The sequence below is a fragment of the Sorex araneus genome, chromosome 2 (genome assembly GCF_027595985.1).
Source record: "Sorex araneus isolate mSorAra2 chromosome 2, mSorAra2.pri, whole genome shotgun sequence".
Classification (NCBI taxonomy): domain Eukaryota; kingdom Metazoa; phylum Chordata; class Mammalia; order Eulipotyphla; family Soricidae; genus Sorex; species Sorex araneus.
Genome location: NC_073303.1, coordinates 227,456,420 through 227,479,414, shown reverse-complemented (window position 1 = coordinate 227,479,414; position 22,995 = coordinate 227,456,420). Strand labels below are relative to the sequence as shown.

Sequence of the window (22,995 nt, the reverse complement as noted above, 5' to 3'; positions counted from 1 at the left end):
CTCACCCTACCCACTGTACTATTGCTCTGGTCCTCACAGTAATTTCTTTAAACAAGAAAAGCCATAATTATAACTCAGTAGTAGAGAACAGGCTTTGCATGTATGAAGTCCCAAGTTTAATCCCTGGTTCTCAAAAATATAAAGGGCCAGAGATATGGCTCATTGATAGAATGCATATTTTTCATGTATAAGGCCCTGGGTCAATTTCCAGAATCCTCAAAAATAAATAAATAGAACTTAGTCCTATACTAATTTCCTCCATAGTCAGGGAGTTCCTTTCTCTTCTACCTTTTAATAAACTTTTCTGAAATATATATATACATACAAATAAACAAAAGGAAATAGACAAGGAAGGACTACTGCTTATGCACTCAAGAAAGAAAATGTAAATAAATAGCTTCTATCAAAAACTTTCACTTTACCAGACCAAAAATTATTATAGAGGTAGACGAGGGACATTTTCTACTTTTAGTCCACTAGTAAAAATGCACCTTTCTGTTCTCTATATTCTTTGAGGGGAGAAAACAAAACACTATTTTACCATTAGGTAAAGGAAGGGGCTATGAGAATGATGATTCAGTCGTGGGGTTCCACACAGAGATCTGGAGTAGATCTGGGGATCACTGCTCTGGGGCACATCCCTGAGAAGCTGGCAGTCAGCACTGGGGAATACAACAGAGTCACCCAACAACTCACTCCTGACCCAGCCAGAGCCACTGCTGGAGAGGGAATCTCATTCCAACCACCCTCGGAAGGGACCTTAAAGATAAACATACTTTTCACAGAAATTCCAAAAGATTTTTCAAGTTTTAAATTTTGAAGAGGAGAACTTCAATTTGGGAACTTTCTCCGCCCCTTAAAAACCTTACAAAACAAGGAGCTGGAGCAATAGCAGGTTAGGTATATGACAGACCTGGGTTCAATGCCCAGCATCCCACATAATCCCAAGTATCACCAGCAATTCCTGTAAGCAAAATCAGGAGTAACCCTGGAGGACTGCTGGGTGTGGCAAAAAAAAAAAAAATCAAAAACAAAAAGAAACCTAGGGCTGGAGCGATAGCATAGCCAGGAGGGCGTTTGCCCTTGCTTGAGGCCAACCCGGGTTGAGTCCCAGCATCCCACATGGTCCCCTGAGCACCGCCAGGGGTGATTCCTGATTGCAGAGCCAGGAGTAACCTCTGTGCATAACCAGGTGTGACCCAAAAAGAAAAAAAAAAGACAAAAAAGAAACCTCACAGAACAAGTTTTTCTACTTGTAGTCTCTGTTTAAGCAGAAGGCAAAATACTGTAACTACAGGAATTGAATGAAGCCCCATATGGTCTGTTTGCTCTACATGTGACTTGCCTTCTAGGGAAAGTAACAACAGAATACCACACGTTTCATCAGCACTGTGAATAGGTAAATAATGAACATGTGATGCTCCATCACTTTGCTTCTAACTTACACTCATCATCTTGTGAAAATTCAGTGAAAAATCATGATGAAACTAGTCCTCTCCCACAAACTCATCTACCCATAAATATAACCAGAGAATGCCAGCCTACTATGTGAATGGAAAAAAGCTCTTGGGGTTGGTGTGGTAACACAGCAGGTAGGGTGTTTGCCTTGTACACGGCCGACCGAGGTTTGATTCACAGCATCCCATATGGTCCCCTGATCACCTCCAGGAGTAATTCCTGAGTGCAGAGACAGGAGTAACCCCTGTGCCCCTGTGAATTGCCAGGTGTGACCCAAAAAGAAAAAAAAAAAGGGAAGAAAATTAAAAAACAAAAAGGAAGAAAAAAAAAAAGAAAAAAGCTCCACTCTTGGAACAAGCCTTATGATTTATTTATTTATTTATATATTTTTTGGGGGGTGTCATGTGACAAATAGCAACTATGAAAAAAGTAAAAAACAAAACCAAAACCCTATGTTCAGGGCTTACTCCTGGCTTTGTCCTCAGGGAATCACACCTGGTGGTGGTCAGGGACTATATGGGGGTGCCAGGGACCAAACCTGGATTGGGTACATGTAAGGCAAGTGCCTCAGCCACTGTGCTATCTCTCTGGCCCTTATAATTTTTTAATGCTTCTGGGGGATAGAATAGGTAGGAAGAATGGTCCTGAGTGTAGAGCTTGGTCTTACACATGCTAGATGTGTGCTCTACAATGTGAGCTATCTCCCCAGTCCTGATCTGTAACTTTGGAATGGTGATTTTGTGGTCATGTGACAAATAGCAACCATGAAAAAATCAATTAAAAATAAAAAAACTTGGTGGTGAGAAATGTGCACTGATGAAGGGATGGTTGTTGAAACATTGCGTGACTGAGATTTGATCATGCACAACTTTGTAACTGTATATCTCCCAGTGATTAAAACAAAACCAAAACCTTCCCAACAAAATACATTAAAATGAAAAAATAAATTTAAAATAGGAAAATCCCCATTCCACCACGTACAATGGTAGATATTATATATCTCTACCATTTCTCTCCAGTATCCTCCTATTCTTCCCTTAAAAAACAAAATAAGATCTAGAAAGATAGCAAAGTGATTAACACAACTGCCTGGTAAGTGGCTGAACCCAGTTTGATCCCCAGCCCTGAGTGGTCACTGGAACACCACTGGCAGGGACCCCGGAGCACTGAGCTGGAGCAGCCCTCGCTGGTATGGTCTCAAACCCATCCCATCTTCAAGAAAATGCAACAAAAACACAGGAACATAAATGGTTCTGCTAAAATAATAAGACACTAGAACAATTTACTTTTTGATTTTGGCTATAATCAGCAGTGCTGGGAATTGAACTTGAGCTCCAGCTTGTTTCTGCAGCTACAAAATATTCCTTCTTGAACAAGATTAAGTAGAAGAGACCGGAAAATTCTCATGGGATTACCTTGACACATCAAAAAAAGACTGGGGTGTGGAAGTGAGTCTAGGAAGCAAAGTCAGGAATAGAAAATTGTTTAAGATTCAAATAATATGTGAAAAGGAGTTACGTGGAAAGAGAATGGCCAGGGACCACAAAAGGCTTACAGGTCAGGGTCACGGAGACCTGTGCTCAGTGACCATTTGCTGGATGAACAACTGAGAGAATGGAATAGAATACATACTGTGTAGCTGGTGGAACTGCTTTGTTTGGATACAGCTGCTTGGTACTTGGCCATTCGATCCTTGATGGAGGTTTCCGATAAGCGGGGCAACTCCAGATTCCGTCTACTTTCACTTTTCTCTGAGTTGAATGCAGAAGATGACTGCTGGCCTGGAAGCATGCAAATAAAACATTTTATTAGAAGATAAATATAATTCGGGCTGGAGCAATAGCACAGTGGGTAGGGAGTTTGCCTTAAATGCATCTGACCCGGGTTTGATCTCCTGAGCACTACCAGGAATGACCCCTGAGTACAGTCAAGCAGATTAAGTCCTAAGCACCACTGGAAATGGCCCAAAAAACCAAAAATAAGATAATAATAACTTGAATGCTTTCAAGATCCTAAATTTTGGCCCACTGCAATCTAATGTAATCAATTTCTTCTATTCAAAGTAGGAAAAGTGGGGAAGCATGGATGTGGCTCTGTGGGAAAGCCCAGGCCTTGCAAGTGTGAGAACTAGGCTTGATCACCAACACCACGGAAAAGACGAAACAATAAAAGCACAAAGAAGAAAACTGGCAACATTCTTATTGGTAATAATCACTATCCCACATGAAAAGTTTATATATATTTATATAAAGTTATATATCTAAAATATGTGGCTTAACATATGAGAGAAGACTTATCTCAATGCCACTTTGATTAGTATTTATTTTATTATTATTATTTTGGTTTTTGGGGCCATTTTGGCGAGATGCTCAGTGGTTACTCCTGGCTTTGCACTTAGGAATTATTCCCAGCAGTGCACGGGGGGCATTTGGGATGCCTGGAATCAAATCTGGGTGAGCCTCATACAAGGCAAAAGCCCTATCTGCTGTGCTATCATTCTGGCCACATTTATTTTATTTTTTATTTTTTGAAGGGTCCCCTTCCCAGTAGAACTTGAGAGGCTAGGCCCTCTTCTATGAATTGCTCCCAAGGGTGTTTAGGTGAGCACTGAGGAGTGAACCAGGGTTTCCTGTGTGCAAACATGCGCTAAGCCCTTGACTCTCTCTAGTCCTGCTTTTTTTTTTTTGCTTTTTGGGTCACACCCAGCGATGCTCAGGGGTTACTCCTGGCTTTGCACTCAGGAATTACTCCTGGCAGTGCTTGGGGGACCATATGGGATGCCGGGGATCGAACCCGGGTCGGCCGCGTGCAAGGCAAACATCCTACCCGCTGTGCTATCGCTCCGGCCCCCTGCTTTTTTTTTTCTTTTCTTTTTGGCCACACCTAGTGGTGCTTGGAGCTTAATTCTGACTCTGTGCTCAGGAATCATTTATGGCAGGGCTTAGGGGACCTATATGGGGTGCCGGGGAATGAAGCCAGGTAGGCTGCATGTAGGGCAAGTGCCTTACACACTGCACTACTGCTCTGGCCCTCCTGCTTTTATTACCAGAAGGTTGATGATCTTCCTGTGTCTATTAGTTTTATTTGATTTCTTTTTCATTCGTTTTGAGGGGGCCCATACCCAGTATTCCTCAAGGCTTACTCCTGGCTCTGTGCTCAGGAGTAGGTTTGGGAGTCCTTCTGGGGTGCCAGAGATAGAACTTAGGTTAGCTGCGTGAGAGGCAAGCTCCCTACCTGCTGTACTATTGCTCTAACCCCTAAACTTATGCTTTATTTTGTGAAGAATTTACATAAACCTTCTTCAAAACATAATTATTTCACTTTCAGAGCTACGTTACGTTACTGCCAGAATATATAATAAGCAGTCCTTTGAGTGTATGTGACAATGGGGAAGGGACTCAGGGCCTCATACAACAAAGGCTCTACTTTTTTTTTTTTTTTTTTAAATTTTGGGGTCACTCACCATTGATGCCCTGCACACAAGGAATTACTCCTGGAGGTACTAGGGGGACCATATGGGGTTCCAGTGATCAAACCTGGGTTGGCTTCATGCAGAGCAAGCACCCTACCTGCTATACTATCGTTCTGACAACCAAGGCTTAAGTAACTAGTGTTAATGGGGAATACTGGCCGTTCTGGGACTCTTCAAACCCCAGGTGGCCATAGAGTCAAAACTGTTGGTAGCACTTCTCTGGTAATCCTACAATGGTCATCTTTGGTTACCACAGGTTGCCACTGTCAAGGATGGGCTGAAAATAAAGGGCGGGGAGTGGGGTGGTGGGTAGGGAAGGGATGACAGAAAGGGCTGGAGCACATGCTTCGCAAGCAAAAGTCCTTTGCTCCGAGCACTGCATGGTCAGAGTGATTCCTGACACAGCTGGCACTAGCCCCTTCACGGCTTAGTGTTTCTTCCAAAAGCCCCCAAAATAAAAATACCTGTAAGCAAGCAATGAGATTTGGAAGTGGCTTGTACGTAAGAGACAGGCTTCTGTTTATTTTGTTGCCTTGGAGCCTAAAAGTCATGCTCCTAAGGTGGTGTTCTCAAGGAAAGGAGACACAGGGATCCTCACTTACCTGCGCCTATTTCCAGATCATCCAGAGAATAGCTGTTTTCAGAGATTCTCCTTCCAGCAGCACTTCTGCTGCTTTGGACCCTGAGAATCTGTTTAGAAAACAAAAGCCAACAATAAGCCATGCATAAAATATGGGAGACTGTTTATGCGATCATGTTCAAAAAAGAGGCCTGCAAAACTGTTTATAAATAAAATCCAGGAGAGATTTGACTGCCAATATAATGTATAAAATGTTGCAGATTGGAGATTGGAGAGATGTACAGTCAGTGGTAACCTTCCATGTTGCTGATTTAGGTTCAATCCCCAGTACCACATATAGTCCCCTGAGTACTGCCAGGAGAGATCCCTGAGCCAAAGCCAGGAGTAAGCCCTGAGAGCAGTCAGGCACAGTGGCCCCAAACACCCTCTCTCTCACAAAAAAAAGTCTGCAAATTACTGGTCTAGCAAATGGTTGCTCCTACAAGACTCTAAAACCACATTCCCTCTGCCCTACAGAAATCTGACTTGTTCTTCCTCAAAGTATATTCACAGTCTTAGTGAAATACTTATTAAATGATTGCTACAATTTGTGACAAAAAAACTGGACTGGAAACTAAGGACAGAATCCATGCTTTTTTTCCCAACAAAATTCCAGCCCTTAAAAGTATAGAATTTTCAAATAAAGTATTATATGGTTTCTATAAATTACTACTTTTTCGTTCAGAGCTAGGGTAGATTTCTTTCTAATTAGAGTACTGTCTCTGGACCCAAAATGAGACCACTTTAAAAAGCATTTACACTGGGATTAAGCTGATAGTTCAGTGGCTTAAGAGTGACTCCTGGCAAGCATAAAGCTAGAATTCAACCCCTGGTTGCAAGCAATTTTCAGCTCAGAGACGAAGAACCTGAACTAAAGGAGTGTGACCCCTGGCAAGCATCACAACTGAAAATCATGTGAGCATCATAAGCAGGAATGTGAGCATGACCCCTGGCCATTGCAAAACAATAAAGAGGGGAAAGGAAGGGTGGGGGAGTTACACAGGAAAAAAACACAAAAAAAACCCCAAAACCCCCACAAAACCAAAAGAAGTTACTTGAGAGAAGACTTACACAGCATACAAATGACAAGGAGTTACTATTAAAAATATAGAGAGAAGTCACACAACTCAACAACAAAGCACCCAGTTTAAAAAAATGGTTAAAAGACTTGATTAGACCTTCACCTACGAAGACATATAGAATATAACAGAAGCATGAAAAAAATTATCATTAAAAAAATAATTCAACAAAACTTATTAAGGGAATGCAAATTAAAATCACAATGATTTGCATTTTGTGGTTTGCACAAAACCACAGGTATTCTCACCTTATACTTGTGAGAATTACTGACATCAAAAAGGCCAGAAGGGGCTGGTGTGATAGCACAGTGAGTAGGGTGTTTGCCTTGCATGTGAACGACCTAGGTTCGATTCCCAACATCCCATATGGTCCCCTGAGCACCGCCAGGGATAGTTCCTGAGTTCAGAGCCAGGAGTGACCCCTGAGTATCGCTGGGTGTGACCCAAAAAGCAAAAAAAAAAAAAAAAAAAAAAAAAAAAAAAAAGGCCAGAAAACACAAAAAATGTGGAGAAAAAAGAGCATTTTATTTATTATTATGCTGTGGATCAAATCCCGGACCTTACACATGCAAGGTATGTTCCTTGCCACATCCCATTCAGTAGGAGTGACTGCAGTTTCTGTGGGAAATGATATGGCAGGTTTTTTTTTCTTTTCCATTACAACTGGAAAGTGCTTGATCGTGTGCAGCTGACATAGGTTTGATCCCCAGCATACCATATGGTCCCCTGAGCTCAGCTGGGTGTGACCCAAAAACCAACTCCCTCCCCCACAAAAGGAAATATATTATTTAGCAATACTACTTCTAGGCATTGGCTGGAGCGATAGCACAGTGAGTAGGGCGTTTGCCTTGCATGCGGCTGACCCGAGTTCGATTCCTCTGTCCGTGCTGGAGAGCCTGGCAAACTACTGCGAGTATCCTGCCCGCATGGCAGAGCCTGGCAAGCTACCCGTGGCATATTTGATATGACAAAAACAGTAACAACAAGTCTGACAATGGAGACGATACTGGTGCCCACTCAAGCAAATTGATGAACAACAGGAAGACAGTGCTACTTCTAGGCATTTATTCGAAGAATATGAAAACACTAATTTGAAAGGATAGTTGAACCTCTGTGTTTGCAGCATTAATCACAACTGGCAAAATGTGTAATTGATCTAAATACACATCAACAGATGGCTGAGTAAAGAAAATATGGTATATAGATGCTTTTGTTTTGCTGTGGGGGAGGTCATGCCCGGTGGTGCTCAGTGCATACTCAGGGGTCACTGCTGGCAGGCGTGGGAGACCCATATGTGGGGCTGGGATTGAACCCCGGGCAGCCGCGTGTAGGCAAGTGCCTTACTCACCGCACTCTCTCCAGCTCCAATAGATGCTCTTATTTAGGTGGGGAGGCTCCCAAGAAATGCTCAGGGAGTCCAGGGGCCACTCTTGGTCAAGCAGACCCACATGGTTCATGGGTCAACATTGGAACAGTGCAATAGCTCAGCATCATAGGCTGGTGCTGGAGGCCACCTTGGTCGTACCCAGTAGTGCTGGGGCGACATGTGGTACTGGGATTGAATTTGGACTGAACATGTAAAGCATGCACTAAAGCTTCTGTGACTCTCTTTTCACTGGCTTTGGGGCCGTACCCAGTGGTGCTGGGGGGTGGCTCCTGGCAGTGCCAATGATCTACCCTGGGGCTTCTACAGAAGCCCTGGACACTCTCTGAGCTCTATTCTGGCTACAATTTATTTATATTTTCTTAATATTGGGGACAAATCTGGAGGTGCTCTGGGGTTCACACAGGATACAGGGCCACTCTTTGCAGTGTTCTGTTGGACCACTTGGTACCAGAAATTAAACCCAAGTCTCCCATCCCAGGCTTCAAATGAGATGGCCTTTACATGTTCAATTCCAAATCACTTAAGTACAGAGAATAACAAGATCTGGCTGTACTTTTAATGAATTTTGTGATCATTCTTTCACAAGTGGCAGTCTGAGGTACAGGAAGAAGGAGGGGCATCCTTTATTATTTCTCAAGGAAGTGAAGCAGTATAGAAAGAAGGAAAAAAACCTCAGGGATTCTGCCACTGAAATCCCCTTCTGTAACACATTTTAATCACATTTAGTCTTTTTATTACTCAGATGCTGGATGGGGCCTTAATCATCACACTCTGGAAAGAGGAGAAATGACAAGACACTCTGAAAACTTTCTGGAACTTCCTCAGGCTTGGCCTCTCCCCACCCATGTTCTTTTTCCTGTCAGCTGACTACAATAACTTTCATTAATGTGAACGCCCCTTAAATATCCATCTGAATCCATAAATGCATCAGTGTGTACCAATATGAGAATAAGAGTCTGGAGCTTTTAACCCTTAACAGACTTTTATGTTTAGACAGACTTTTAATAAGACAATTGAGTCTGTAGAATTTTTTCACCTGGAAAAATTTTTGTGAAGAAATAAAGTTAGATTCCAATAGTCAAGTAATAAAGTAGGATTTCCTATTCCTGGTTCCCTAATTTTCAGGAAAAATATTCTTCATCCCCCCTCCTCTCTGCCCCCTCCCCAGGAGAGACCATACCTGACTTTGCTCAGGGTTTACTCCTGCTCTGTGTGTAAGGATCACTCCTGGTGGGGCTCCATGACATACAGGGTGTTGGTAAGCCATGTGAAAGGCAAGCACTTTACCCAATCTCTCTAGCCCCTCTAAAATCTGCTTTAAATCTGATTCCCAGCACTTTAATTAATGAGGGCTTCTGTCCTTTCTCATCTACTTTTAGTCTTTCAACTTTAACCTTCCTTCAGATATTCATCCCACTAAAATCAAGGATGAAGGAAAATTTGGATTTTGCTGAACCTGGGATTACAAAATGTAGATAAAACGGGCTTAAATCCTCAGTGTCCTTAAAAACAAGCATTTCTCTCTCTTGGACACTTTTTGGGAAAAGGAGAAAAGAAAAGGAAAGACGCACATTTAAAGCATTTTAAAAGCAGTAGGGGCACTTATCTATATCTATCTCATCTCTTTTTTGGGAGGTTGGTCCATATCCAGTGGTGCTCAGGGATCACTCCTGGCAAAACTTAGGGGACAATGGGATACTGGGGATCAAACCCAGGTCAGCCAGGTACAAGGCAAGTGCCTTACCTGCTATAGTATCTCACCGGTCCCCTCTTTATATTTTTTATATACTGATTTATTGATATTTTCTATATTTCTAAAGTCTTGTGTAAAAATGATATAATTCTTACAATTAGAAAACAAAAAAGGAACTGATAGTGCTTTGTATTTATTAAATTAATAAAATAGAATATTGATAAGACTGGGAAGGAGGTGATAGCTCAAAAGGCTGGAGCACATGTTTTTTAATCTGTATCACCACATGGTTCACTCAGCACCACTGAGAGTGACCCCTAACTAAACCAAGAGTAACCCTCCCTAATACTGCCCCCAAACCAAAAATAACAGTAAGTAATGCTGATAAAATTCTGGGAAATTAAATATGCACTTAGTTATGCTACTAATTCCTTAAAATCATTGAGAATAAATTAAAAATATGTAAAAAGATATGCATAACTTTTGACAACAGTAGCATCGCTTGATTAATACAACACCCCTAATGAGCTAAAAACAAAAAGGGTTCTATAAACATGCTTAGAGCTTTTTTATAGACCAGAAGAATCTAATTACTGGGGAATGATTAAATTATATAAGGGAATGTCACATGGCCATAAAAGGATAGCTATATGAACTTGGAAAATCCACGGGAAGTTCTACATAAAAAAAAACCAAACAGAAGATAAAATTGTGAGCACAGAGTAACTACAGTCATGTGAAAAGCAGTTATGAGTGATAAGCTTATCTTTATGCAAAATTGGTGATTACTTTGTACATAAGGTAAAGCAAACCTCCCTAACCCATAAGCTTTTGGGCTGAAAAATTTTAGTACAAATCTCTTGCATTCCAATCTCTTCATTGCCCTGATGGTTTATATTAAGCTAAGACTGTAAAAAGGGAAGATAAGAGAGCTAAAACCTTGGTGAATGCAGATGTTTAACAGCTGTTTTAAATTTATTCTGGTTTACTTAGATGTTTTCCCCTCTTTTCCCAAACACTGTCTTCCTTTTCAACTTCTAGGATGTTGCCTATGCTTGACATATAAAATCACAGTCACTTGCTTTTAAAGCAGTTGTATTGTACGGTGGGTGGAGTGACATTCAGTTTCAGTCCTTAATTAGCAATATGACTTTCGTAATATGTCATATCAGTTTATTTCTCTGATCTTACCTGTAAAATAGGGATTTTATTTCCTTAACTTCATTAGAGCAATGAGCTGGATTAGATAAGAGTTCCTTAGAGGCTAGAGAGGGGTAAGATGCTTTACATGCAGCCAACCTCAGTTTGATCTCAGGCACTGCCAAGAGTGACCCCTAAGTATAGAGTTAGGAATAGTCCCTAAGCACTACCAGGTGTGGTAAAAATAAAAATAATAAAAAGAGTTCCTTAGAGATCCCTAAGATCTGTAAGTCTTTATTTTTTTTGGGGGGAGGGGGTGCTAAGAGATTATACGTGGCGTCCAGGGACAACATAAGCAGTGTTAGGATTTGAACCATGCATCCACGGCCTCATCCAAGTCAAGTATCTTAATGACTGTTCTATATTACTGGTCCCCATGATCTTTTTTGTTTTGTTTTGTTTTATTTTGGGGTCATAGCCTGGTTCTCAGAGCTCACTCCTGGTAGTGCTCTGGGGGCCACATAACAGTGCCAGGGATCAAACTAGGGTCAGTCACATGCAAGGCACGCACCTTAATCTCTGTACTGTCTTTTCAGTCCTTAGACCCAATGATCCTAATAAAAATTTCTCACTCGTTAAAACTCATCCATGAATTAATAAGATGGAGGAAATGACTCTTCAATAGATTAACTGATATACACACCTCTTGTCTAATCTAGGCACAAGTCCAAATATTTGAGGCAGCTCCTCCAATACTAGAATGTAATCACCATTGCTTAGAGAAAATCCCAGTGCTCTAAAATTACTTTTATACTTGTCTTACTTTAATAAAATTGTCTAGAAATCAACAACTAGTCAGGAAAGTAACAGAAACGAGATGAATGTCTCTAGTAGGAACACCTAGGACAGCCACTTAGGGCAACAAATAGCAAGACAGATCCGAATTCCTTGATATCTTCAAACCAGAACCCAATTATTATCTTACCACGAAAGACCAAAGAATTACTCAGAGCTACTAATTAAAGGTAAGTAAAACTTAATTTAATTGGCACAAGGTTTTACAAGAAATGTAGGGAGGAATAAAATAACAGAACAGTTTTACGTTTTGAAATTATAGAAGAATAAATTGCAGGTGTATTTATGAGAAAGTCAGCCAAAAAAATCCCAACTATTTTTACTAGGAAATATGAGAAAGATAGCATTGGAACTAATAATAATAAAACTAAGGAAAAATTAAAAGAAAAACAAAAAGAAAAACATAATGCTTGTAATGAACAAAATCAGCTATCCACTAGCAAAAATTTTTTGTTTGGGGGCCACACCCAGCAGTGCTCAGGGGTTCCTTCTGGCTCTGTGCTCGGGAATCACTCCTGGTGGGATCAGGGTACCATATGGGATGCCAAGGATTGAACCACAGTGAGCCGTGTCCAAGGCAAGTGGCCTACCTGCTGTACAAACTTTCTGCGCACTCCCCACTAGCAAAATATTGATTAGGGATTTATTGTTGGGTTAAATTAAGATTTTATGATTCACTGATAAATAAACTAGAGCTATTCAAGGGATTCTTCTCTTCCCTACCTTTCTGTTGGGTTGGGGCACACCTGGCTGTGCTCAGGGCTTACACCTGGCTCTGTGCTCGGGGATCACTCCTGGAGATGCTGGGGGAACATATGGTACCCAGGGTTCTGTGTGCAAGAGGTTTCTGAGGTCAGCCCTATTTTTCTTTTTCTTTTTTGGTGATTGGGCCACATCTGGTGGTACTTGGGGAGATACTCCTTTCTCTGAATTCAGGGATCACTTCTGTTGGGCTCAGGGATCTATAAGAGGTGCTAGAGATCAAACCCACGACAGTTGTGTGCAAGGCCTTACCTGCTGTATTGTCTCTCTGCACCCCATATCCCCGTTTTCCTTTAGAATTTACAGTCATGTAAATTCAGCAAATATATGTTAACAAATTGATTTCCTTTGTTAACTTCTCTAATGCTGTTTTGATTACTTCTCTAGCCTGAGATAAACCTAGAAGGGTTAGAAATTTATTTTGCTTCCCAGTACCTATCAGACCTGAAAATGACTTTATCATTTTTACCTGGCATGGGGATAGAACTGAGAATTAAAGAGCCTGTGGCAAGCTCTGTATACGGGTTTGTTCATTCCCAAGAATGAAAGAGGAGATTTATAATATTGGAATAATCAAATTCTGCTTATAAAGCTTATGGATTCCAGGGGAGAGAGGAAGAAAGAGGGGGAGAGAGGGAGGGAGAGCGAGAGCGAGAGAGCGAGAGAGCGAGAGAGAGAGAGAGAGAGAGAGAGAGAGAGAGAGAGAGAGAGAGAACATATTTACATATTTTGCATACAGGAGGCCTGGGTTTAATCCCTGGCACCACATGATTCTTCCCAGAGTACCACTAGATATGACTTCAAAACTGAAAAATTTAACTGAATATTTAGGCACTAGGTTCAGTCCCTGGCACCACATATAGTCCCCCAAGCACTGCCAGGTATGACACTTGACATAGAGTTGGTAGTAACCTCTAAGCACTGCTGGTTTGGGCTCAAAAACTTGAAATAAGATAAAATAAATCTGGGCTGGAGTGATAGTACAGCAGGTAGGGCATTTGCCTTGCATGCGGCCAACCTGAGTTCTAAACCCTGGCATCCCATATGGTCCCCAAAGCACCGCCAGGAGTAATTCCTGAGTACAGAGTCAGGAGTAACCCCTGAGCATCTCTGGGTGTGAGCCAAAAAAAGCAAAAATAAATAAATAAATAAAATAAAGCTTATGGATTCAATATGACAACTGTACATTGTTTGTAAGTGGATGATAAGTCTTTTTTTTCATAAAAGGTTATCCAGAATAGTCACCTTGGCTATTTAAAAACCAAGATCAATTTACACATCGAGGTGGGGACATTAAATGACATTGTGTATGTCAATAAGAAGTTTTTTTTCCTAGTAAAGATGATAGCTTACATTATTCCAGCAACCATATTTTGTTCATAGGAATCAGAACCATTATGCTCAACTAAATCACCGGGTCTAACTATTCATTAAAGGGAGAAATTAACTTAAGTATATTCAATGAATTTTCATTACCTTATTTGAGTTCTAGGCCTCTGTTCTTTTTGTAAGGTAAATATAAAATAAAATTCTTACCACTACACTAGCTATTGGGGGACAAAACTTCCTTGCGGATATATAGATGACATAAGTGCCCGTAGAGAATATAAATTCTACAGGAGGGTGAAGTCAACTGCATCTAGGACTAAATAAGGAAAAGGTCTTATCGTCTGAATAGAATTTGAGGAACAAGATTTTAAAAGGTAGGGCTGGAGCAACAGTACAGTGGGTAGGCATTTGCCTTGCATGTGGCTGACATAGGTTCGGTTCCCAGCATCCCATATGGTCCCCCGAGTGCAGCCAGGAGTAATTCCTGAGTGCAAAGCCAGAAGTAACCCTGTGCATCAATAGGTGTGACCCAAAAAGCAAAACAAAGCAAAAAAAAAAAAAGGCAAAAAAAATTTTTTTTCAAAAGGTGGCAAGGAGGCTAGAGCGATGGCACAGTGGATAGGGTACTTACCTTGCATTAGGCTGACTCAGGTTTGATCCCTGGTGCCACATATGATCTCCTCTTCCTGACAGCAGAGCCAGGAGTAAGCCCTAAGCACTGGGCATAGCTCCCAAACAAAATGAAGACCCCAAACAGTAGCAACTGGAGAAAAGGCATGAATTTTTTTGTTTTTTCCTTTGAGAGGGGCCTCCGATGCAGTGCTCAGGAAGCCCAGAGGCCAGTTTTTTACTGGGGCCAGTACAGTGGGTAAGGTGCTTGGCACGCACACAGCTCACCCATATTTAATCTTCGGCATCCTATATTGTTTCTCTCAAGCACCTCTAGGAATGATCCCTGAGCATAAGGCCGGGAGCAAGTGCTGAGCACTGCTAAGTTTGGACCCAGCCAAATTAACAAGCAATAAGAAACAAAAACAAAACCCAACAAACATCTGAAATCTATTTCCCTTAAAGCCCTTGCATGCTACTGGGACAGTGCTGACTTGAAAGTCCCCAGAGTAGGGGCTGGAGCAATAGCACAGCGGGTAGGGCGTTTGCCTTGCATGCGGTCAACCCGGGTTCGAATCCCAGCATCCCATATGGTCCCCTGAGCACCGCCAGGGGTGATTCCTGAGTGCATGAGCCAGGAGTGGCCCCTGTGCATCGCCAGGTGTGACCCAAAAAGAAAAAAAAAAAAAAAGAAAGTACCCAGTAGACCTGTCTTTCCTGCTTTGAGTGCAGGGATGGAACCATCTCAGCCTGGTGACCTCTCAGTGCTGCTGTGACCCTTGTGGATAGACCCCTGCTATCCCGGGAAAGAAAGAGAACGTGAGGCTAAAACCAGGCTGCTGGGGCTGGAGAGAAAGTACAGCGAGGAGGGCATTTTCCTTGCATGTAATCAACCTGGGTTTGATCCCTGGCACCCCATATGGTCCCCTGAGCCTTGCCAATAGTGATCCCTGAACACAGAGCTGGAGTAACTCTTGAGCACTGCAGGATGTGGCCCAAAACCAAAAAAGTTTTGACTTTGATGCTCAAGGGCTAATGTCTGGTTCTGTGCTCAAAAGATCATATTAGGTGTGGAGGGTGGGGTCAGGAGGCTCCTCCATAGGTGGTGCCAGACACTGAACCAAGGTTGGCCACAAGCAAGACAAGCACTTTAACCCCTGTACTCTCCTCTGCACCAGAATCCATTTTGGAGGCTTGAAAAAGTATATTCCAAGGAGATGTGACAACAGAGAGAAAGGAAGAAGAAACAGGGCAGAGAAAAGATGAGAAAGTAGACAACAGGAATCTCAGACAACAGGGAGCAAAAGAGGCTAAGAAAAGTGGAACTTAAGAAGCTAACTTTAGGATCGAAGAGATAGTCCAGGGGTTAAGGTGCTCTTCAAGTGTGTGACTGACCCCAGTTCAATCCCCTGTACCACGTATAGTCCCCAAGTATCACCAGGGATCTCCAGGCATAGAAATAGCTACTGAGCAAGTCAGGGTATGGGCACAACGCCCACCCTGCCAAAAAAAAAAAAAAAAAGAAAGTTAATAAGTTAATTTTGTCTCCTGTCAGCAACTCTGAGAGGAAGATGGAAAAAGACTGTATTCCAGACCCTGTGCTCCCCTGCTTAGCTCATTAACTGAGATTCAGAGCAGCACTCTGAAAATAATGATGGCACTAACGGTTCACAAAATGTAAACCCACTATAGTTAATTTGGTAAGTCTGAAGTTACTAAAGTTAATTTAATTTGGTAGGTGGGGCTGATACCCAGAAGTGCTCAGGGACCACTCCTGGAGGTGCTCAGGGCACCAAATGTGGTACTGAGACTGAACCGGGCTGGCCATGTGCAAGGCAAGCATGTCACTTGCTTTAGTACCTCTCAAGCCCCGGAGTTATTTTTTTAACATGAGTGTTTTTTTTAGTAAAAACTGAAGCGATAGCACAATGGGTAGGGCATTTGCCTTGCATGCAGCTGACCCGGGTTCGATTCCTCCATCCCTCTCGGCAAGCTACCGAGAGTATCCTGCCCACACGGCAGAGCCTGGCAAGCTACCCGTGGCATAATAGATATGCTAAAACAGTAACAAGAAGTCTCACAATGGAGACATTACTGGAGCCCAGCTGAGCAAATCGATGAACAAGGGGATGACAGTGCTACAGAGTTATTTTTTTTTAATATGAGTAATTTTTTTGACATGAGGTAAATAAACCTGCTTTTTTGGGTCACACCCGGCGATGCACAGGGGTTACTCCTGGCTCTGCACTCAGGAATTACCCCTGGCGGTGCTCAGGGGACCATATGGGATGCTGGGGATCGAACCTGGGTCGGCCATGTGCAAGGCAAATGCTCTACCCGCTGTGCTATTGCTCCAGCCCCAAACCTTATTTTTTTGCTGTTGTTGATCACACCCAACAGTGGTCAGGACAGACTCTTGGCTCTACAGCCCTCGCAGGGCTCTGGGGACTACATGGGGTGCCAGGGATGGAAATGTGCAAGTCAAGTGCCCTACCCCGCTGTACTATCACTTGGGCCTGATGAAAATAAAGGTTTTTAAATTATAATTTTGGACTACTATTGAAAAGGTTTTAATTGAGATGCTCTCACAATAATGATGTTCATTTAGAAACAAGAACTGTTGTGATTTATACTCTCCAAGGAACCTGGTGACAAGTGACTATATAATTGAAGAAGTTTTATAAGGAGCCTCAAAGCCCAAGGCCAATCTTAGAAGCCCTCCATCTTCCTATACCGTTAGCAACCAGGTTACCCAGAGTCAGCAGAGATATAGTATAATTCTTCTTTGAAGAGTTTTTCTCCACCCTGACCAGTCATAATAAGAACTAGGCTTGTTCTGACCCATCTCTCATCAAACATTTCTGAGAAGAGTCTCTCACCAGATCCTTACACATAATCAGCATTTTTGTTTGCTGCAATCTCAGTCATTTCCTACCTCGGGCCAGTTTCAACATGCACTGAATCTACATTGTGTGTGCTGGCCTGACATCAGCTGTCTTGCCCCTAACGGGGTCTGAGAGGAGGAAACTTACAATGGTGCTTTGAGGCACAACAAAGCCCCTTCCTCTCTATTTAAGATTTCTGACATTTCCCCCTTCCACTTAAAATTCTTCTTTCCATTGAAAATTTTTTTAAAATTTTAAATTAAGAACATAAGGGGAAAGAAGGAGTTGGTTGTTGGCTTAAGAGAACTGAAAATTGAGAGGGAAAAGAGTTTAAGAAAAGTCATAAAATTGCTGTGTGGTTACATTTCTTGCCAACTGGTTTCAGTGTTAAAGTAGAACTAAAATTTAACAGGGAAAAGGGCTCTACTTTTTCAAACTTTAAAAAATTATTTCAATATCCTCAAATAGATGCTCCCAAACTTAAGAACTTAATTTTTTGTGTGTATGGTGCCAGGGATCAAACCCAGGGTCTCACACATGCAAAAAAGGTGTGAAAAGATCATTCAATAACTTTTCCAGGCATGAAAGCAACAGGTCTTACAAGATAAGGGAAGAGCTTCTTGACCAAGTCAGCAAACATAGCTAAAGGGGCTTAGGATGAGTTATCCAATTTTTATCTCAGAAAGAATGCTTCATATTATTACTTCTCTAAATATAGGGAGTTTAGCCAAATATTTAGTTTAAAAAGTACTGGCTTTCCCATCTAGATGGAATTTGATGGCTTTGCTCCCTGTCAGATGTTTATTTCATTACAATGACTGTTGTAACATACCATCCCCATGTACAAAGCCAGATATGCAGGAAAGTATGAGAAAACTGGAAAAATTTACCAGCACCACTGGCCCCTGGATTGTGTTATAAATCACCAACATATGTAACTCATTTTCTAGTTAAGTAATTCCCTCTGGGGACTTGGTCTGCAATCCACATGAAGGATCAAATTTCATTAGCAGTTGTAGGAAAATGCAACCCTGTACATTTGCAAGTCAAAACTCTGAAGGCCACAGCTAGTCTGGCTAACTTCAATGATTTTTCCTGGGAGAGAATTTTAGCTGATAGAAAACATTTGTTGGAAGGCACAGATGAGGAAGTTGAGAAGAAGAAAAGGGATTCAGCTAGCAGAGACAACTAAGCCTCAGTCTTAATGGCAAACTCTGGCCTGAACGCTCAGCCTGCAGCTGTGTCTCAGTGGAGAGGTTCAGCCGTAATTCCACCCCCAAGGGCTACAAATGACAAAGGCACAGAAAGACAAAATTAAAGAGCAAGTCTGGGGGCCAGGGAGAGTGCTCAAAAGGCAAATGTGCAAGCTTGGCAATGCAGGAGGCCAATTAGATGCCTGGCACTGCAAGGTCCCCTTGGAACACCAAAAGGGGTGGCCCCACCCTATCACAGCAGATCCCCCCATCCTCTAAGCCTAGTGGGGGAGGGGAGCAAGTATCAAGCTAGAAGTAGCCACTGAGCACTGCTGGGTGTGGCCCCCAAACAAACAAAACCACCAACAAATAAAATCCACAAAATCACAATCTAATCAGTCTCAAATTCTCTTCAATTCTAGATATTAACCCACATCCCAGAGTGTACTTGATTTCTGGTAAAATTGGGTCAGAGGCTCACAAACCTTATTATTGCTAGGAAGAGTTCATTTGACTTTAGCTAACCCACCTAACTTTAGTTAACTCATCTAACGGAAAGACCTACTGATTACCTATTCGCCCCTACTGCAGAAAACCCATTTTTTTGTTTAGTTATTCGAATTGTCTTTTTCACGTTTCCAACCCACTCAGTCCTTACCTTGGTTTGAGCGGGTTCACCTTTCTCAAACATCATCTTCAGCCTGTTTAGCGGAACATTGTATTTCTCTACTTTGTTTGCAGCTTCTGTGTTTTCACTGTTTTCAGGTTTTCCTCCTTCATGCCTGGATTCTCCCAGACAATTTTCCATTTTTTCACTTTCCGTTGAGCTCTGTTCACCGTCCCGGATGTGAGAATTCCGAGAACGGGCTTCAGGCAGTGATCTGAAGCTAGCTCTGGGGAGGACCGGCTCCTTTTGGTCAGCTCTAAGCCCTGGATCAGAATTGCTGGCCACTTCGACGGGAGGAGGGTGGCCTCGGTGTCTGGCCTCAGTGCTGCTGTTGTGCAGGGAGTCTGTGCGAGCCGCTGGGCTCTCCCACTTCTCCTTCAGTACAGTCAGGATCCCCCTTCTGAAGTGCTGGGGGGGAGTTTCAGTGTTCTAGACGAACAAGAAGTAAGTGCCAGTTAGAACTTGCCTGCTGAAACATTCAAGCATGTTGTTCTTTGTAAAATGAAAGTTAAGACTCCGGAGTGGTTCCTGATCCACAGGCGTCTCAGGCAGCTGTGAACAGTTAAAGCTCTGCCACATGGAGAAAGCATCCACCCGGCAGAGGGAGAGGGGAAGAGAGAAAAAGTCTGGAGCTGAAGCAGGAAGTGATAAAACAGGATAGCCTTATAAGGACAAAATAAGAAGAAAGGAGAGTCCAGATCTAATGATAGTTACATTGAAGACAAGAGGGTTTTATTCAGATGTTAGTGAGGAAACGAAAAAGTAGAAGCCAATACCAGGTACTTTAAATACTGTAGGTATGTAGGATAAAAGTTTCTCATTACATGCCAGAAAATTACATGGTGAATTCTGCTTATTTTTTTTTTTAAATAGGACAAAGACAGTATAGCTGGAACTATGCAATATCAATAATTCTAGATAGTGGTATCAAGAATTGAAACTGTTTGTAGAAATTTAAAGTCTTTAGACTTTAACATGTATTTGCACAAATATTTCATATCTGACATAATTTACATGTATACAAATTTTATTTTTACATATTTTTTTATGTTTCCTGCTCTTTTCTATGTTTGCCCATTTGTAAATTCTCAATGATCAGAAAGTGCACAATTTTGCAGAAACTTTGGTCGAAAAATATTCAGTTTCACTTCTGTCCACTTTCACACACTTTCCACATCTAAGAGGGTTCACTTTCACCTGGGTCAAACAGAATTTATACATATAAAGCAGCTTGCAAACAACCTCAAGTTCATCACTGTTTCATAATGAAAAACAAAATGGTTTGATTATTGTTGTTGGTGTTTTTTGGGGGGCCACATCTTCCATGTTTGGGTGTTACTCCTGACTCTGCACTCGGTAACGACTCCTGGTGATGCTCAGGGGACCATATGGGATGCTGGAGATAGAACACTTGCTGGCCATATTCAAGGCAAATAGTACCCACTGCAGTATAGCTTTGGCCCTCATTATTAAGAGTTCTGTTCTTTGTCAATTCTAAGTAAACTGAGCAGCACTACCTTCCCAATGATTCATTCACAAATACCTTCTTGCCCTGCATTCCTGTAGCCTTTAACTCACCGGTTTCTTAACTAAGAAAGGACACACCACCAAGGACTGAAAGACTTCAGGGAATTAAATAGGATTAGCAGCTAAATTTGGAACTAAGTCTCTCACCTATTCCTCTTGTGAATACAGTGAGAGTCACTACAGGTTAAAAAAAAACTTTATGGAAGACCACTCTGAATTTTAGGGGTTAAATCTTAACTGACACACAAGAAGTTTCATAGGGGGAAGCATATACAGATCAGAAATAAAAGAAATATATTACTTTCTTGTTGGAAGAGAGAGAATTAAAACCCAGCCCCAGAAGCTTGCCCTGCTTTCCCTGCCAGCCACATTCTTGGCTGGATGCTACCTTCTGCCACACAATGAAGGATGAGTCATCTGGGGTCTGACTTCACCTGCCCTGCCCTACTCAAACAGAAGAATCAAAGCGGCATTCTGCCTTGGTAACTGGACACTACTTTTCTCAGAAATAAATCATGTGATCAAAGTATATATATTTTTTATATACTATAGTGCTTATATATTTTAGTAGGAAAAAAAAGCACTTCTGGGGAGCTATGAAGTGGGTAGTGCCTTGCACACAATTCGGCTCGATCCCCAGCACCTATATGGTCCCCTGAGCCCTGCCAGGGCAATCTCTGAGCACAGAGCCAGGAGTAAGCCCTCAGTGCTGCAGGGCGTGTCTCAAAAATGAAAGATAAAATAAAATAAAATAAAAGCAAACTAGGGAGGAAGAGATAGCTCAGTGAGCTCGTGCATATGCTTCGCATGTAGGAGGCTCAAGTTTTATCCTGGTACAGATGGTCCGTACCCAGTCCAGTGGGAGGGATTTCTGGAGACTGAGCTAGAAGCAGCTCTGAACACTAATGGGTATGAACCCCAACAACAATAAGCTAATATAGAACAGCATGATCTCATTCTATAGTGAGCATATATATTTATAAAAAAAAAAAGCAAATATATATATTTTGGGTTTGGGACCACACCCTGCAGTGCTCCAGGCTCTGAGCTCAGATATCACTCCTGGCAATGCTTGGGGGGCCATTTGTGGTGCTGGGGATTGAATCCAAGTCGGTCATGTGCAAGGCAAACATCCTATCTGCTATACTATCTCTCTGGCCCCAGAAAAATGTTCTTGGAGAATAGACATCGGAATATTAACAGGTTATCTTTTGGTCATGTATCATTTACATTTTTCTTTTAACAATAAATGTGTATTTATAATGTAATTTTAAAAATGAATAAATTGGGGAAACAGCTCAAGTGGTACATACCTAGCATACGTGAGGTCCTAAGTTCAATTCCCAGCAACACACAGCATCCTCCTGCCTCAGGCTATCACAATAATGTTTTTTCATATCTCAATCATTTTGATGTTGTTATAAACATGAAAATGGGGGGGGGGTGGGCAGTGAAATAGTACAGCAATTAAGGAGCTTGCATTGCATGTAGCTGACCTGGGTTCAATCCCAGCACCCCATATGGTCCTCAGAGTCACGCCAGGAGTGCTCCCTGAGTGCAGAGACAGGAGTATGCCCTGAGCATTGCCGGGTGTGGCCCAAGAAGCAAACAACAACAACAAAAATCATGAAAATTGTCTTTCTTTTTTCTTCTAGTGAAGCAAGATTTTTTTTTTTAATTGAATGAAAGGCTACTGGGGGGGGGAAAGAAAGGAGTAAGTGTTCAGAAAGAACACAAGCTTGAAAGAGCAAGCAAGCCAAGAGACATTAAGATATGGTTGCAGGGCCTGAGTGCTAGTACAGCCTGTAACGCCACTTGCCTTGCACAGGGCCTGCCCAGGTTTAATCTCTGAATGCAGGGCCAGCAGTAAGCCCTGAGAACCGCCTGTATGGCCTCAAAACAACAACCCTTTCCCCCACCCCCTGCCCCAAAGGAAGATACGTATTTAGGGAAACATACGGGCTTGAAGGAGCAAGCTGAAAAATTGTCATTTCTACTTTATTTAATGACCAAACAGGAATGTACACAGTGGAATATCAGCAATTTTCCAAACAAGGATACAAATGCTGAGCATCCCTCAGGACATTTCACCCAAAAGAAAGGTGCTCTTTCATGAAGTAACCTCAGGGGGTACCAAGGGGCCACATCTGGTGGTGCTGGAAATGCCTGTAGCTTCCAGTAAGGCAAGTTCCTTGATCCCTTCATTCCCTCTCCAGCTTCTGAAAAGAAGCTTTTAAAGATACAAATTCAGAAGTTAGTATAGGGGCAACGCTAATCTTTGCCTTAAATTACTTAAGGCAAATCACTAAATCACTTACTC

At 42.1% G+C, this 22,995-nt stretch overlaps 1 protein-coding gene across 2 annotated transcripts in view; it reads right to left on the bottom strand.

The window, feature by feature from the left end:
- The window catches only part of LIMA1 (LIM domain and actin binding 1), a 113,618-nt gene that overhangs the window by 18,683 nt on the left and 71,940 nt on the right, over window positions 1-22,995 (bottom strand). For both annotated transcript variants that reach the window (XM_055129095.1, XM_004601813.2), the window contains exons 4-6: window positions 19,140-19,577; window positions 5,533-5,620; window positions 3,091-3,239 (exon numbers count right to left, since the gene is read on the bottom strand). In XM_055129095.1, coding sequence (XP_054985070.1) covers window positions 3,091-3,239; window positions 5,533-5,620; window positions 19,140-19,577 — 675 coding nt within the window. The remainder of the gene's footprint in view (window positions 1-3,090; window positions 3,240-5,532; window positions 5,621-19,139; window positions 19,578-22,995) is intronic.